Raw genomic sequence first — 17,842 nt, forward strand, 5'->3', positions numbered from 1 at the left:
AATGCTACAGTATCAAATTGACAAAATTGGAAATCGTGGCGCAAAAGAAAAACTAAATATAGTAACAAGAATCTAGAAGATCTACATCCGGCTATGAAACAATTACTCACTGTTGATGATAAAAACGCGTGGAAGAAGCAAAAATATATGAAAATATTGCATTTTCCAAATACGCAAGTTAAGCATTGGATAAATTTACTTGGCAACAATCAATAATGACAAAAAGTGAAAATCAAGCCATTCAATAGACTTATTCTGAACTCATTCAAGTTGAATGTACTCCCTGAGGCTTTCATAAATAGTATTACATCTACTTACTTCAGGAATAAAATCAGAACTCGTTGGTTTGGACACTGCAAACTTTGTCAAAAGCTTGTGCGACGTCTAGGAAGATTTGCCGAGCAGACTTTGGATGCCTATATCTTTTCTAGGCTGATACTTTAGGTGTTTCCTGTGATAAGGTCGAATCCTGAAGCTTTCTTTAGATTCAAATTAATTGTTATCTTATCTGCTACAACTTTAGTAGTAACTGGCATTTCAAGCTGCACTTTGTATAGTTTTTTAATCCATAATTATTTTATTTTGAATATAAATAACACCAATATCCCTGACTTTTACTTTGTCAAGTCTTGCATTGATTCGATTTAATGTCTTTATTATGTTCTGCATAATCTGCATCATTGAGTCTCTAGGAATTAGATATTAAGTAACTTTTTTGGTCTTAACGTTATCTCTTCTTTTTTGCAGCTCCATTGCTATTGTGCATCCTCTGCAGCTAGCTGGATGTTCATTTTTACAGTTAACACCCTTGGTAGGTGTTCTCTTATTCTGGCGTTCTTTTGCAGAATCTTACAGAATAATCGACGAGTGCAAAGAAATCCGCAGATATTACAACATCGAAGAAGGATTTCAAGATCATAACGAGGGTCTTGGAATAGCAGATAATGTTACAAAACTTCAAACGTGTTTTCCTCGAAATAACATTTTGGTAAGTAAACGATTTCCTTAAAATCTTCTTTCTCAATAATTGAGCAAAATTATTTTCTTAATAAAAAAATTTTTTGTATAAATTCCTATCTTATAATCATTTATTTCGTATTTATTTGTTTTTCAATCAGTTTCTAAACCTTACGTAATACCTCTATGTAAAAAGAAACAAGATGCAACATCTAATTGATCGTGGGAAGTCATCATCAAACCGAAACCAACAAGAATTAATTTCATTCCGTTCCATTTTACTTAACTGTTTACACACTTTACAACCCAACATCATTCCACAACTTTACTATCACTTTATGGCTCGATAAATAAATCGAAAAAAAAAAAAATAGGTGAGTATTGCAAAATATTCCAAACTTGTTTATATTTTTTCTTCAATATTTATCAAATAACGATAAGAAATACTCAGTTCATATTTACTATTGCGATATTTGCTTTTTAACTCGATATGTTTAATCATGAGTTTACACGAAGGCAAAGTAAGACAATTATTAGTTTTTAACGAGTGTGTGTATGTTTATTTTTTATTGTATTTGTTATTACTTTTTTACTTATTTCGGTTTGTGTGGTTTTGTTAATTAGTGATGCTACGCTCGTTTTACTATTTTACTTCTACCTTTTACGGGGTTACGTAAATATACATTCGTTTTGCTATGTGTGTGTGTGTTGGCTCAAAGCATCTCTTTTTCGGTTTCGTGCTTTGTTTAATTTAATTTAATCATCGTTTTAATATTATAGAAGAAACAGTTTGTCGTTGTTTGTTGACCGAAATAGTTGGGTGTTGCTCCAAATATTTCTTTTATTTAATTATTATGTATTTATTATTGATAAACATATCGTTGTAATTTACATATTTTTGTTATTACAATTTTTGTTCGGTGTTTTTATTTTGTTGTTGTTGAAGAACAAGTTTTGTAATTTTAATATGGATTTTTTTAAAAAGGTCAGTTTTTAATATATTTTATTAATTATTAATTAACCTTCATTTAAATGGTTCTTTAATTTGAATAAGAAAATAATTCTTTTATTTATTTTAAGTTATTTATTAAAAATTTAAAAACAATTTAACATATTTAGAGTACCTAGTACAGAAATCTTGGCATTGTGTAAGGATCAATAATAACACATCCCGATATGTGCCAGATACTCCTTACTCAGTGCTATGATTTTCCTCAATCCAACTGTTTTGGACAGTCTTAATATTCCTTACATCTATTGACAATGTTTAATATTTCTGCTCTCTAGGAGTCGGTTCTACATTTTCAACTTCAATTAAGCACCATATTGATATGAAGGATAATTATGTTTAGCTAAAACATTCAATTCACCATCAACCTTAGTACTGATATATCTCAACAACCAGCTATGATCTGCGTCAATATCTCTCGTCTTGAACAGTTATGTCTAATTACCCTTAACATTTTCGATTTTCATCAATGTCTATCTTCCCTTACCTAAAGAACTTGTCTAGGATCTGCAATATCACAGCTAGTCATACCTTGATCTCATGTGACTCATGGGTTGTTCATAAAAAGGAAATTCAATTGAAGATATTATTTTAGTTAGGATGGCAGAAAACTTTCTTAAATTGCAAATTTATCTAAAAAGGTAGTAAACCCAAAGAATCACCGATTAAAGACAAATTATGTCAAACATATTTTTTTTTGGGAATCAATTTTGAATTTGTTCGTTGTGCACTTCACTAAATCTTCAACCAAATTGTGTTTCTCAAATTTACTATAACCAAGGATTCGTGCTGATTGGGTCTTTCTAATAGAGTTAAATGATGTAATGCATCTAGTCCACATCACAAATCAGTTCCATACATCACATCTATAGCTAACGAATTAGCTAACATATGACTAAATACTGCTACCAAGAAATGCTGCTAGAAGTAAGGCTAGCTGCGGTTTGCAGAAGACTGGATATTACTCTCAGAAGACCAAGTAGTGTTAGCAAAGTACTAGACACTGCTAATGAAGAAATAGAGACTGTTAATTGAAGACTAAGTACTGCTTGTAGAACACTATATGTATATTGCATGTACAAGATAATATGCAGTATCTAGATACTAGATATTTCTAACAAAAGGCAGAAAACTAGATGCTGTTTTAAGATGACTAAATGCTACTAATGGAAAAATACATACTGCTAATCGAAAATTGGATTATGCTTATAGAAACTACTTAGAGCTAATAGAGGACTATATACTGCTAAAGCAGTATTTTATTTAAGATGAGATATTGTTTGCAGAAGGTACTGCTGGTAGAGAACTAGATATAACCAATGGAAAATTAGATACTGCCAATGGAAGATTACTTACGCACCGAACATCATGAGTGCACTTTTTTTGGAGTAATAATTCTCAAAAGCAATCGTAGCAGCTGTGATCCCGCTCAAACATATGCGGAAGGAATATACAAAATACAATGTATTTAGAGAAAAATTTGTAATGCATGCACTTTCAAAAATGTGGCAATGTAAGATTATATAACATTTTGTCCAATAGGTATGCAAACATTTGCTTCAAAGATTATGTCGATGCTCTATTTGGTGTCCAAATTACTACTTGCTACTTGGTGAATGCAGAGAAATCCGGGTTTCATATTGAAATGAAGTTATCCTGAGCTGATGTATGATACACAGTCAGGAAATGAGTGGTCGAGTGAGAGAAAAGATGGTGGACATCAACCCCAAGATGTGTCCTAAAGTTTTGTGGAGTGGTGAAACCTTCGGTGTTTCCTTGATTCATGCAAAAGTTGTTTGCTTACGTGGAGACCTTTAGCGTATTTGTATTGAGTCAATTATTGATTCATCTTCTTTAGATAATGACGCAACGACTAAATCTTTTTGTTTGCAACTGTCAACCTCATTCTTCCTTCTTTTGATACGCTTATCACAGTGCGGCAAGTTCAATGCACCGTGACTCAACTATGTGCGTTTTCTTTCTGTTTCAAGTTCCAATACTTGCAATATACTTCTCACTCTCTCATAGAGTATACATGCATCAATATTTGTAGCAATTCCTACAATTTTAAGACGGAGTGTATTTCTTTTACTGCCAATCCATTTAAACAACGTTTCAACAAATTATTCTCTGACATTCACCAATCTCATTGTTTCTTCCATCACCAATCTCATTCTTTCTTCCATCACCAATCTCCATCTAGTTTTCCTGATGATGATTGCCTTGATTATGGGAGCAGTCATCATCCGCTTACTTCGGAATAACTCTTCGACCAACACCCTACATGCCCCATCTTTCTCTTATCATCTTATTTGTTTGTCGATCTTGTAAACAAAGTTCTAGAATCGATCTCGGTGACTTCATCTCTATCTTTCTTAGTTACTGTTTTATTCTATGTATCTGCTATGGTTTTATTTGTTTCTCCAAACTCCTTCTTGCATAGGTTACAATCGCTTGAAATTTCGACTCTCAGATAGTTGAAGGTGATATGACTTTACCTTCCATCTCCAATTTGCATTACAAGGTCTTTATAACTAGGTTTAATTTTAGTGCTTTGTAATGGTATGTGTAGTCATTTAGTTTGTTATCTGCATTTGGTTTTTATCATGAGCACCAAGAATCTTAGACTTGAGGACATTTTTTGTAGTGCCACTTGATGTTGATTTTTTAGGTTGTGTTCTCTTCTTTTTTACATCTTACATCTAGCTAAGTGTATGTAAACCGTTAATTATGGTAACTAAAGGAAGATTCTACATCCCCTTGATGTCCTCTACGTCATTCCAAGCTTCCTATTCCGGAGTTAAAGTCAGCTTTCCTATAAGGTACTAAAGTAGTTACCACTAACCACCGCTCCACGTTCTCAGATCTGTTATTAACAAGCAACATGCCAGAACTCAGTTGAAGAAAGTGAACTAGCGTTCTGATTTTCACAGCATCTGATTGGTACAGTATAAAAGATGAAGGAAACATTTATAAGGGATCAAATGACTAAATTTGAAGTTGAAACAGTTAAAAGAAATGCAAACAAGGGCGCATTCCTCCCTTACTCGGGTAAAGATTGTCAAAGATAGCTTTACCACCAGAAACGGAAACACTGCCTATGTTTCTTATCTGAGAATAACATACGATATATCTTAAGTCGAGAAATATCTTTGAACAATCGTAGTAAAACATCTCCATCTTAGATAAACGAAAGTTTGAATTTTTGCCAAATATAAAGTTATGACTGAAAATGAATGTCATGTTGAGGGATAAAATCACAAATGGATCAAAAATTTTGTAGTATTGAGAATGATGGCTAAAGTAACTAGGTTAGAATTATAAATGAATATTAAATCAACAAAGGCATGTAATAAGGGTAAAATTTTGAGATTCGAACAACGGAGAGCTTTGCGCAAATACTAGAATTTGTCAAGAAATGATCTTGAAACTTGCTAACTGATTACTGTCTTGTCTCTTTATTGCCATTATATTCTCTATTCAGTCTTCCTCCTCTATGCCCAGTTTCTTCTCTTTCTTATATGACAATCTCTCTCCAGTCTCCCTCTTTTTCAAGTGTTCCTCCTCTATGACCAGTATATTCAGGGATTTATTAGGATTTCAACTAGATTTGCAAGTATAACTAATAATTTCCATGGATGACGTAACTTGTTCCAAATATATTCAGGGATTCCGTCACAAAGCGATTTTTCTTAAAACGTTTCAAACAGAATTTCGGATTAAAACGCGTTTTGAATAAGTATCTCTCTTTGTTTTGTTTCCAACACTTTTCCAGCGTTTGTTTTCTATTGGCTAGTCTCAATTTTCACTTTTCAATCTATTTCTGCCATTACCAGTCTCCTCACAGTCTTCCTATTTTCTGCTTTGCCTCCTTATAACCATGAAAATCTCTTTTCAGTAGTCCTCCTTTCTGCCCTGTGTCATTCTACTCTTTTTAGTCTATTTTTTGCGCCATTACCAGTCTTCTTAGAGTCTTCCTCTCCTCTGCCTTGTCTCTTTATAGCCATGAGAATCTCTTTTCAGTGTTTCTCCTTTCTGCCCAGTCTCTTCGTATTGTTTTCAGTCCTTTTCTTTTCTTTTCAATTTATTTTTGCCATTACCAGTCTTCTCACAGTCTTCCTCTTCTCTGCCTTGTCTCTTTATAACCATGAAAATCTCTGTTCAGTGTTCCTCCTTTCTATCCAGTCTCATTCATTTCTTTTTAGTCCATTTTTGCCATTACCAGTCTTCTTACAGTCTTCCTTTCCTCTACGTTGTCTCTTTATAGCCATGAGAATCCTTTCTGTCCAGTCTCATTATTCTCTTTCCAGTCTATTTTTGCAACTACCAGTCTTTCTCTTCTCTGTCTCGTGCCTTTTTTGTCATTGCAGTCTCTTTGCAGTCTTTTTCTTTATGACTAGTCTCTTCCACTCATTTCGGGGTAACTCGTCGGCCAACACCCATTTTTCTCTTATCGCCTTATTTGTTTGTTGGACTTCTAAAGAAAGTTCTAGAATCGATCTCAGTGACTTCATCTCTACCTTTCTTAATTACTGCTTTATTCTATGTATCTGCTCTAGTTTTATTTGTTTCTCCAAAATGCGCTTGCTTGCACAGGAATCTTGCTAACTGATAACTGTCCATTATATTCTCTATTCAGTCTTTCTTCTCTTTGCCCAATTTCTTCTATTTCTTATATGACAGTCTCCCTCTTTTTCAAATGTTCCTCCTCTATGACTAGTATATTCAGGGATTTATTAGGATTTCAACTAGATTTGCAAATATAACTAACGATTTCCATGGGTAATGTAACTTGTTCCAAATATATTCAGGGATTCTGAACGCTTTTTAGGCATTTCTAATAATTCATAATGAGTTTATAGGAATTTTAACTGAATTTCTAAGTAATTTCATGGATGACAAAGTTTTTCATAGATATTGTTTTTAGGTATTTCCAGTAATTTATAAAAGATTGGTTCAGCCAATTTGGGCGTAGATATAATGTTTAATCTTGTATACATTTTTTTTTATTAAATTCCTTCATAAATTAACTTTCAATATTAATGGATCTTTAAAAATCTCGTAAAAGATCGTGTAAAAGAAACTTATAGATAAATTTTAATCGAAATTCTGTCACAATCTCGAATCTCGGATTAAAACGCGTTTTGAATAAGCATCTCTCTTTGTTTTGTTTCCAACGCTTTTCCAGTTTTTGTCTTCTATTGCCAGTCTCTTTCCAAACATCCTCATTTTTACCTAGTCTCAATTTTTACTTTTCAATCTATTTCTGCCATTACCAGTCTTCCTCTTTTCTGCTTTACATCCTTATAACCATGAAAATCTCTTTTTAGTGGTTCTCCTTTCTGCCCTGTGTCATTCTACTCTTTTTAGTCTATTTTTGCGCCATTATCAGTCTTCCTTTCCTCTGCCATGTCTCTTTATAGCCATAAGAATATCTTTTCAGTGTTTCTCCTTTCTGCCTAGTCTCTTCGTATTGTTTTCAGTCTTTTTCTTTCCTTTTCAATCTATTTTTACCATTACCAGTCTTCTCACAGTCTTCCTCTTCTCTGCCTTGTCTCTTTATAACCATGAAAATCTCTGTTCAATGTTCCTCCTTTCTGTCCAGTCTCATTCATCTCTTTTTGATCCATTTTTGCCATTATCAGTCTTCCTCTCCTCTGCCTTGTCTCTTTATAGCCATGAGAAACTATTTTCAGTGTTTCTCCTTTCTGTCCAGTCTCTTCTTTTTGTTTCCAGTCTTTTTCTTCTCTTTTCAATCTATTTTTGCCATTACCAATCTTTTCACAGTCTTCCTCTCCTCTGCCTTGTCTCTTTATAACCATGAAAATCCCTTTTCAGTGGTTCTCCTTTCTGTCCAGTCTCATTATTCTCTTTCCAGTCTATTTTTGCAACTACCAGTCTTTCTCTTCTCTGCCTCGTGCCTTTTTGGGCATGACAGTCTATTTCCAGTCTTCTTCTTTATGACCAGTCTCTTTCTTCCGCTCACTTCGGGGTAACTTTTCGGCCAACACCGTATATGCCCCATCTTTCTCTTATCCTCTTATTTGTTTGTTGGTCTTGTAAAGAAAGTTCTAGAATCGATCTCTGACTTCATCTCTATCTTTCTTAGTTACTGCTTTATTCTGTGTATCTGCTCGGTCTATCTGCAAATTTCGATTCCTAGATAGTTGAATAGTTGCAGCTTCAATTTGCATTTTAGATGCTCCTTATTAGTGTTATGGTTTTTTCTGTAAAAATCCTCATATTGTATTTCTTTGTTTCGCAAAATTTATGGAGGAGCCAAATAAGAAAATTTATTTACTTCTAATAACTCATAAGCTATTTAAGCGATTTTCAATTACAATTAAAATTGTTTATGATGGTTTAACATTCTTAAAATGTCCTCTAAATTGTTTGCATTTAAATTCAACCCATGCAAGTCACTTCTTTTAACCTCGAATACAACCGGCAAAGTCTTTGACTTCGAATTACGACCTAAATGTGTCATTATTTCTTTCATTACATTTTTAATTACCATGCCATTGCATAAAAGATATTAATGTTTTATTTGAAAAACAAAAACAGGACGTCAAAACTTTCCCATTTTTTTATCATTTTATTAATTGATTATTCATTAAACCCGCATTTCACAAAAAAAATAATTATTTATACATTCATACAACGACAAGGAAGAGTTCAAAAAAGTCATTTCTGTTTTAAATTTATACTTTGAATTTATTAAAAAATGGTTAGATTTATTTATTTTAACTTTATAGCTAATGGGCATAAAGCCCAAAAGAAAAGTTTATCAACCCCACGAACTTCCAACAATTATCGTAGAAACCCCTCAAGGTTTACAAGTTTCCATCGATACCATGTACGACGAATCAAGAGATTTATTCGACGAAACCGACTGTAAACCAACAAATCAAGAAGAAACCCCAACAAAACCATCTCGAATTCGACGAAACAGCATATCCCTACCAAATTTAGACGATCTTGAAGAACAAGTCTTTGGGATCCAGGTAAAACCATGTTTTTATTTTTAAATTTTTTTCATTCCCCACAATTTTTTTCTAAAAAGTTATTGTGAATACATAAAATGGAATAAAGAATTTAATCGCTCAATTTTTATTTAAACATCTATAATGCGCGAGTAAATCAAGTTGATCGTTGTGATTTGTTTAAATTATTTAATACAACTGTTGAGGAGTGGACACGAGTAAACATTATGTCTCAAGGTTCGCTTGCTAAACGATTTTCTTCGCCAGAATTTGTGAATAGAGTGTGGAAGGTAAATTTGGAATATTTATTAACAAATTCTACCAAATCAGAAATGTGTTCTGCTTGTTATCTATTTTAAAACTTTTATTACACATTTATTTGAGTATTAATTAATAAGATTCTAATTTAAGCGTATTATTTTATTAAATTGTTAGGATGAAGAAATTTCAATATCCAATAACAGATTTTCGTCAACGGAGCCTTCTGATGATGAAGAGTTTCAATTCGATTTTGAAAAACCTTTGGAAAAACGGTGAGTTGTTTTAAATTTTTTTTGTAAATTTGATGGGAAGAATTATTTAATATCTTAAGAATTCATTAGTCTGTGGGATGACTTTAAAACAATTTTCTTAAGAATTCAACTTAATTAGAAAGCAGTAAATAAGCAGTAATAAGTTGCAAAATAAGATATAAACAGGTTTGTATAACTTTTTCCTCCCAATATCAAGTCTTTTCTTCCTCCACAACCGAAACAAACTGTTAATCTAAATGTAACACACCAAGCTTCTCAATAACCACATAACATTCTTCTAACAACCACATTGGATCTTGGAGACTCGATTTGAACAACCTTGTACTTGCTAATGATAATAAGGACACATTGTGAGTTCAACTCACTAAACAACCAATAATCCCTTTGACGGTGCAGATAATTTAGATGTTTACCTTTTATGATTATCTTTCTCACGGATTGACTTTTAAGGAAACTGATCTCTTCCCACCGAGGTTGAGAATGATGTGTATGGTATAAGAAAATGAAAATTTGAGTGAGAGTTTTATTAGATCAATCGATAAAGTGATTCCTGGAGACAATTTTTCATTAGCCACTTTGACACCATCCAATGCTGCTCAGATCACATTATCACATATTTATTGTGATAGTATAGTTTGTGCAGAAAGCTGGATACCGCATGTAAAAGAGAGATTATATCCTTATAGAAGACTACATACTGATGGCAGAAGACTAGATACTGTTTGCAGAAGATTAACTGCTGGCTAAGGACTAAATACTGCTAATGGAAGTCTAGACACTGCTTGCAATAAACTAATTAGTACCAATAGAAGATTAGATACTGCTAATGGACTGTAGTGTGCCATGCAGCACACAAAGTGTAGCAACACAAAATTGTTTCAAAAAACTTTTTATAAAATTTATCCAGAAAATAAAAAACAATTGAAAAATATACACAATTCACAACAACATATATGAAGTTGTAAAATAAAATAATTTTTATGATTAATAAAGATTGTACATGATTATAATCCAAATCATCGTATAATATGGACTATATGCTCATTATGTAAGACTAAGTATTGCTGACATATGATATGTGTTGCTGGTAAAGGATACTCCCAATAAAAAACTAGATGCTACTCATAGAAGATTACTTACATGTTCCTTACATTTTCCTTCTTGTCAAGTATCCGTAACAGGTTCTGTTTAATGATATTCCAATCCAATTCTAATCGGTTCAGATCATCGCGTATCTTTTCTGGCAGTAATTTCGCAAATACTTGAAAAGAGTTTTAAAGTAATGTAACTTCGTCAGTATTGGAATAAGAGCCGACCGCGATAAGTTATTCCATCATCATCATCATTGGCGCCACAACCCCTGGTGGGTCTTGGCCTGTTCTAGGATCAGCTTCCACTTTCTTCTATCTCGTGCTTTAGCCTTCCAGTTTCTAACTCCCTACATTTTTAAACTTTCTTCCACCTGGTCCTTATATTTGCTTCTAGGCCTGCTTCTCTTGAGGGTTTCAAAAACTGATTGTACAACATTCGGTTCTTCATATAGCCGGTACAACTCAAAGTTGTAACGCCTTCTCCACATTCCATTTTCCTGAATATGTATATGTGGCGGAATATCTTTCTTTCAAAGCAGCCCAACAGGTTTTCGTCATTTTTGGTCATCGTTCATGTTTCTGGCGCATATATAACGACTAGTCTGTAGCCATATACAATCTTCTCCAAATTTTTTATGTTATTTTCATTTACCTAAGTTCCAAGGTATATAAATTCCTTTAGACTTTTGAACGTGTATGGTTCACTAATCAGATCTTCAGGTGGTGTTAGCTGAGCGTTATTAGTAACCTTCATATACAGGGTGTATCAAATATCTGGAATATACCCAATAACTTCGCCATTTGTGGTTTTAAAGAAAAATGTGTCAAATACAAGTTTCTTTATTAATCGTGGCGCATTTTTTTGTGACATTGGCTTGTTTGTATTGTTTTTTGTTTCGTTGCTATAGCAACCAACAATGTTATTTTAAAAGAAATGCATATGTTTTCTTGCATACTTTGATAGAGGATAAATTCCTCTATGCGATGAACATATCAAATCATATGGTTGTATGAGAAGCGTTTTCTGAAAATATTAAAGCCTCGATGTGGTCCATTTTTGTTCTTGCTATTATTAATTCTTCTATTAATAATGGTTCCTCTATTTGCTATACTCGATTCTCTTACAGTCTACTCCAGAGCGATGTTAAACAGTAGCCATAATAGGCTTTCCCCCTGGCGTAGCCCCAGACCTGTCTGAAACGATCTTGATAAGTTATTTTGGACCTTGACTTTACATTCAATTTGTGAGAGCGTTGATGTTACTAAATCTATCGGAATATTGAATTCTTTCATTGCGTTATATGTACAGTGACCTTCTATCTACACTACCGTAGGCACGTTTAAAATATATAAATAAGTGGTAAGTGTCCATCCCGTATTCGTAGGTCTTTTCTCGGGTCCGCTTAAGCAGGAAAATTTGGTCGACGGTTAATTTTCTGAGCGCCACTTTGTTACTTACCTACTATCTCTTCACAGTATGTTGATAGTCGGTCATAAAGTACGTAGGCTAACACTTTATATGCCACATTTAAGAAGGTTAATTCCCCTGTAGTTGTTACATCCGGTTTGGTTTCCCTTTTTATGTATAGGCACGATTATACCTATATTCCAGTCTTTTGGGAGTTTTACATGCTTCCAGATGATCCTTCAGCTTGTTTATCCCATGTTTCAGAAGTTCAGACGGTATGCCGTCGATACCAGGTGCTTTATGGTTCTTTAACCTATTCACTGCTTTGAGTACTACTTCTTCCGTGAGGGGGTCATTTTTTTCTCTTTTATCTTCCGCTTCTTCCATGCTCCACTATTAATCTCTCCTTCTCTATTTCTTACCATCGTCAACTTAGGCTTAAATTTCCTTCTATTTTGGTTAACCTCTTTAGTAGTGTATTAATGCCGATTCTGGATCAGGAGCGGCTTCTTGTGACGTCACGCTCCGATCTTATAAGTGACCAATTTAAATCTGGGGGGCCAAGAAGTTGCTATATTTAGGTTGGTATTGGAAAAGTAACTAGATCAGGTGATTTTTTAAAAAGGTAACTAGAAAAATTCGCGCCACCTAGTGGTTGGTAGTGGATATAAACCCAAGAGATTTCTGTACGCGAAAAGGGGGCGTCACCTAGCGGTAGGTAGTGAAAGCTTCCGTAAAAATTTTTTAAAATTATACAGTTCTGTGGGAAACCTCACCTAAAAATTTAGCCTTGAACTCATATCTACAGAACTTGAATGCACGCTTGTCGGAAATTAGGAATATTTCGGAATTAATATAATTTAATTTCCCCAAAATAAAAATAAAATTTTCACATTTCTTTCTGCGTGTTAAGTCTTTCTAGTTCGTGTATTTGGCGCTCCGTATATTCTCTGCATTCTCACATATGTCTGATTCTTTCTTTGTGTAACCTGCACTCATCATCATATACCATTCTGAATCCCTACGCAATTCTTCCATTGCTGCCTCCCCCAATAGCCGTGTATTCGCATGCCCTATCCATTTGTTCTTCTAGTTTTGCTCTTAGTTCTTGTTCAAATTTTCTAGCAGTCTGAAGATTTTTGATAGCTTCCAAGTTGAGCTTGTCATCTCTTTTCCATTTTTCTTTTTTGATATTAGAAATTCTTACTCTTATTTTTGATTGGACTGAAACCCATTACCAACCTTTGACCCCCCATAAGTTATACAACGCGACTGAAATGTCTAAGAAAACCATTTCTGTATAGGTACCTTACATTAATTGATTACGCTTGAATTTGAATGAATGGAGTTTTTAAACTACTGTTATACGACTTTTTGAGCAGATCTCAAATAAATATGTATACAGTTTATCTACAGTTTTCAATGAAAATGTACGATATGGTCTAAATAAACTGAAGTCACAATATTCGTTCAAAAACTGAACGGATTTAAGGAAATCCATGACTTAATCCAACTAAAGCAAGATCGTTCGTTGTCAAGGCTCTACAAAGACACAATATCGATACACAAACACTTTTCAAAAGATATGCACAACTAATTTAAGGAGTTTCAAGGAAAATTTTGCATATGATTTGATTGAGTCGAGTACTGCCAAAATCAACGTGATGCCTTATCTTAACATGTTGCGCAACCAAAGCACTCTTTTTTTCATTACGAATTAGACAAACTCTTTGATGCTGATTTAGCAGTATCTGTCCAAGGCTTGAAAATAAGTGCCATAAGATAGACAAGGTCTATATGTTTCTTACCAGTTGTGCATGCAATTGTAGAGGAAAATGCATCTAGTTCCAAAACATTAATGACAATACTCTTAATTTTCAAGTTGTTTTTCATTGGCAGAGGAATACATGGAGATCCTCTATCAACGGATTTCTTTAACTACTTAATTAGAAGCATAATGGGGGATCTCTATTTTCCACAACGGGAAATAGGGATTAGAATCGACGGTCAATAGTTAAGTAGCCTGCAATTTACAGATAATTTTCTCGTATTTGCAAATAATGCAAAAGTAAGTGGCCAAATAGATCGATCCATAAATTTTTTCCTGTAGACAAGTTTTCATTAGGCAGTGCGACATCATCCAATACTGCTCGGGTCATATTATCACATATCTATTAAGGCAGTATTCATGCAAAAGCACTGTACGTAACTAAATATTGCTACCGGAAGACTATATCCTCCTTATAAATGACTAGAAACTTATGGCAGTAGCCTAGATATAAATGTCATAAGATAGACAAGGTCTACAAATTTGTTACTAATTGTATACGCAATATTAGAGGAAGTATTAGCTGCGCTAAATACACTGTTGGAAATAATTCACGAGCACACCCTATATAATCTGAACGCGTGAAGATAAATCCATAATATTTGCGGAGCACAAAGGTTTACTGTAGACGAGTTTATTCAGGGAGTTTCGAGTTGTTCCGTCGCGGCATTTTTGACTGAGCCGCCCTTCCAAGTGGAACATTCCGTCGCTATGGAGACCGAAGTGGATGGAAAATACCGGTCGTTTTTACTGTGGTGTGAGGGACTACATTGTTATCGTACTCTGTGCGCAATGGATGGGCGATCGCGTTACTTAAGCGAGTTTGAGCGAATAATGTTTGTGGGTATGCACATTGAGGGTGTATCGTTCCATGAAATTGCGCGTCGTCTCGAGCGGTTGTTATCGGCAGTGCAACGGGCATAGCGAGAATGGTCTGAGGTAGGACATAGGTATCCCTATCCACCGACAACCGAGGACTATGGTATGGGGTGCGATTACATATGGTGGACGTACACGTCTGCTGCGTGTATAGCAGACCATGACGGGTCAATGATACGTAGATGAGGTGCTACGGTCCGTTGTGCTTCCCTATGTTCGGCGGCTCCCATGTCTGCTATACATGCACGACAACGTACGACAGCACATCGGGCGTGTTGTACAGACCTTTGTGGAAGAGCACCGTATACGAATACTTCCATGGCTAGCTCGGTTTCTGCATCTGAATCCGATCAACCATGTTTGGGACATGACTGGTCGGAGACTTCTACGTTATTCGGCTTCCTCGGCTAACGTTGAGGAGCTATGGAGGCGAGTTGAGGTGGCATGGTTGGCCATCCCTCTCGCTACAATATAGCGACTTATAGACTCCATGCCACGTCGTGTAGCGATGGTACGCGAAGCTCACGGGGGATACTCTCGCCATTGATGTTTCTCCTCCCAGCAGAGTTGTGCCGTTCTCCATGTGAGAGTAAGTTATGCTACTTTAGTACTACTTCCATACCAAATTTTATTGCGCTAGACACACGCGTTCAGATTATACAGGGTGTGCTCGTGAATTATTTCCAACAGTGTACATACTTAGAAAAATTGATATTTTGGCAGATCTTTTATATGCAGCGAACGATAATAAAATAAGTATTTTCATCATCATCATTGGCATGATAACCCCCTGTGAGTCGTAATAAGTTGCAAAATTAGCCATAAGAAGAGACAGTTCTGTATTACTTTTTCTTTTGGACCCACTCAGGACCCACATCGTGAAACAATCAATAATCCCTGTGACGGTGCAGATGATTTAGATGTTAGCTTTTTATGATTATCTTTTTTACAGTTTGGTTTTTAAGGAAGCAGATTGAATTTTTCTTTTCAATGGTGTAATTTCAATTCCTCGATCATCCTTGAAGTCTTCACCCTCCAAAACCCCAAGTCCAATTCTATTACTGTACAAAAGCGAATTTAGTCCCAAAACATTGATGTCAAAACTTCAACTTTGCTGCCGATGATGCGATATGATAATTTAAAAAAATACGTGCTTCTGCCTCATACTTGTAACTATCAGAGACCGTTATCTTTCTATTTTGTCGTATGAACGAATTTGAAAACTTATATGCTGTTCTACATGAAGTGGAGGTATTTCATCGCGATTGGAATATATCCAGAATTATTTTGCAAATTACTTTTCCAAGTCTAATATGCTGCAGCTCTTTGCTGTACTTCCAGAACTGTAGGTAGTGTTTTTGCCAACGTTTCTTTAGCCATTTTGATACCAGTCAATACTCCTCGGATCATATTATCATATATAGTCTTCCACACGGCGATCGGTTTTTATGATTCTGTCACTTTCCTACTGTAGTTGTAAAACGAACAAAGACGGGTTTGTAACAGCTAGTTCCCCATTGTAAAATGCTGGGATTCCTCACTCAGGGCGGCATTAAGGACCACACTTTACTGGCAAATTTACTTTACTGGTCATATATAAATACTCATTATTCTCTTATTTGTTGTGTTTCTAATATTAAGTACATATTTTTTCTAAGAAATGTTTTGAGGAGGCATGCATTGTCTACTTACAAAAGAGGGCGGAGAATAATTATATTCTTTAAAATTTTGTTATTCTATTATTTAGACATTCCTAAAAGTAATATTTTTTTCTAAGACTTTTATACTAGTTTTTATAATTAAATTTTAGTTGTTATAACTAAACTTTGGTTTTTAATTAAATTTTAGTTTAAAAAAAATTAAGTTCTACCCTGTCCTTGTATGACTGTCATAAGTCTTTTCAGGTACTCGAGGGGGCAAAAATCACCCCGGCTTTTATTTATGACTGTCATAAAAACCGATCTGGATGTGGAAGAGTATAGCTATTGTGACAGTATAGTTCATGGACAATACTGGATACTACATGTAAAAGACTACATATTGCTAACGGAAGACTAAATCTTCCTTATAAAAAACTACCTAGATAGTATCTAGAAAAAAAATAGTATTCATTGTTTCCGTCAATAAAATATTCTAGATATTTTTATAATGTTTTTAAGTGTGGTATAACAGTAGATATCGAAGAGCAAGACGAACTTATGATCTTTCTGATTTCTTCAAATGGTTTTAATAATGCTATACACTTTTGAAGTAATTCCCAAAAGTAATTCCCAGGCATTACTCGACAGATTTTCAAAATTGATCATTGTATCAGCTAGGTATAATGACACTGCTTGTTACTCTTTTGTTCTAAAAGACGGGATAACATATAATATGTTGAATTCTATCTTGTAGATACGTCTTGGATAAGTTGACGTTGTGGTAAATTGAGTTCTGACTACAAATTCTTAAGTTTTGTTTGAGCCAGTTCTGAATGCTTAAAATGGGTGACAATACGTCATGATTTCGTAAGAATTTGTGCAACATTAGTGCATTATTGATTACCAATTGCAACGTGTGTGTAAAACAGGGAACTCCTTTAAATATGGAGTCATTAATAGCTTTCACCACGTTTCTGCTGTTATCACGCACAATTGCATGAATTTTGTCCGTATTGATATCCCACAATGTCGGAATTTCTTCTAAACATTCTTTTATGTGTCAGCGGTATGAGATTCGGGGAAATGTTTCATATGAAGCACTGTGTCTCGGAATTTAAAATTATCATCCAACAGTGGACAGTAAAACTTAGAAAAGTTTGCAAATTATTGGTGTTTGTCCATAAATCAGTAGTAACAGAAACAGCAACTGCAGTACCTATTGCGTTCTGAAGTTTAGATTTGATGTTTTCGTAAATAAAGGAGATGATGTTTTCTGCGAAATACTTCCTACTTGGGATGTTGTATTTCGGTTTTAGTTGTTTCATTAATTTTTTAAAACCTACATTTTCCACTATAGACAGTGGCTGATAATCTAAAGCTATCATCTCACCAATGGAAATACTTATATCTCTCGCTCTTGGACTGGCTAACCATATATGGTGCTATGGTTAGCCAGTCTAGTGAGTCCAAAAAACATAGAGGATCATACAGTATAGAGGATAGCGGTAGTTTCT

General features: G+C 34.5%; 1 protein-coding gene across 3 annotated transcripts in view; it reads left to right on the forward strand.

The window, feature by feature from the left end:
• Positions 1-1,442: 1,442 nt before the first annotated feature.
• The window catches only part of LOC111413916 (myogenesis-regulating glycosidase), a 34,933-nt gene continuing 18,533 nt past the window's right edge, over positions 1,443-17,842 (forward strand). The window contains exons 1-3 of one of the 3 annotated variants that reach the window (XM_023045057.2): positions 1,443-1,478; positions 8,722-8,970; positions 9,385-9,482. In XM_023045057.2, coding sequence (XP_022900825.1) covers positions 1,458-1,478; positions 8,722-8,970; positions 9,385-9,482 — 368 coding nt within the window. In that variant the 5' untranslated portion in view covers positions 1,443-1,457. Of the gene's footprint in view, positions 1,479-1,806; positions 1,943-8,721; positions 8,971-9,145; positions 9,240-9,384; positions 9,483-17,842 lie in introns of those variants that run through there. The other 2 variants (XM_023045058.2, XM_023045060.2) reach the window with 2 other exon arrangements.

Source organism: Onthophagus taurus, chromosome 3 (genome assembly GCF_036711975.1).
Source record: "Onthophagus taurus isolate NC chromosome 3, IU_Otau_3.0, whole genome shotgun sequence".
In the NCBI taxonomy this organism is placed as follows: domain Eukaryota; kingdom Metazoa; phylum Arthropoda; class Insecta; order Coleoptera; family Scarabaeidae; genus Onthophagus; species Onthophagus taurus.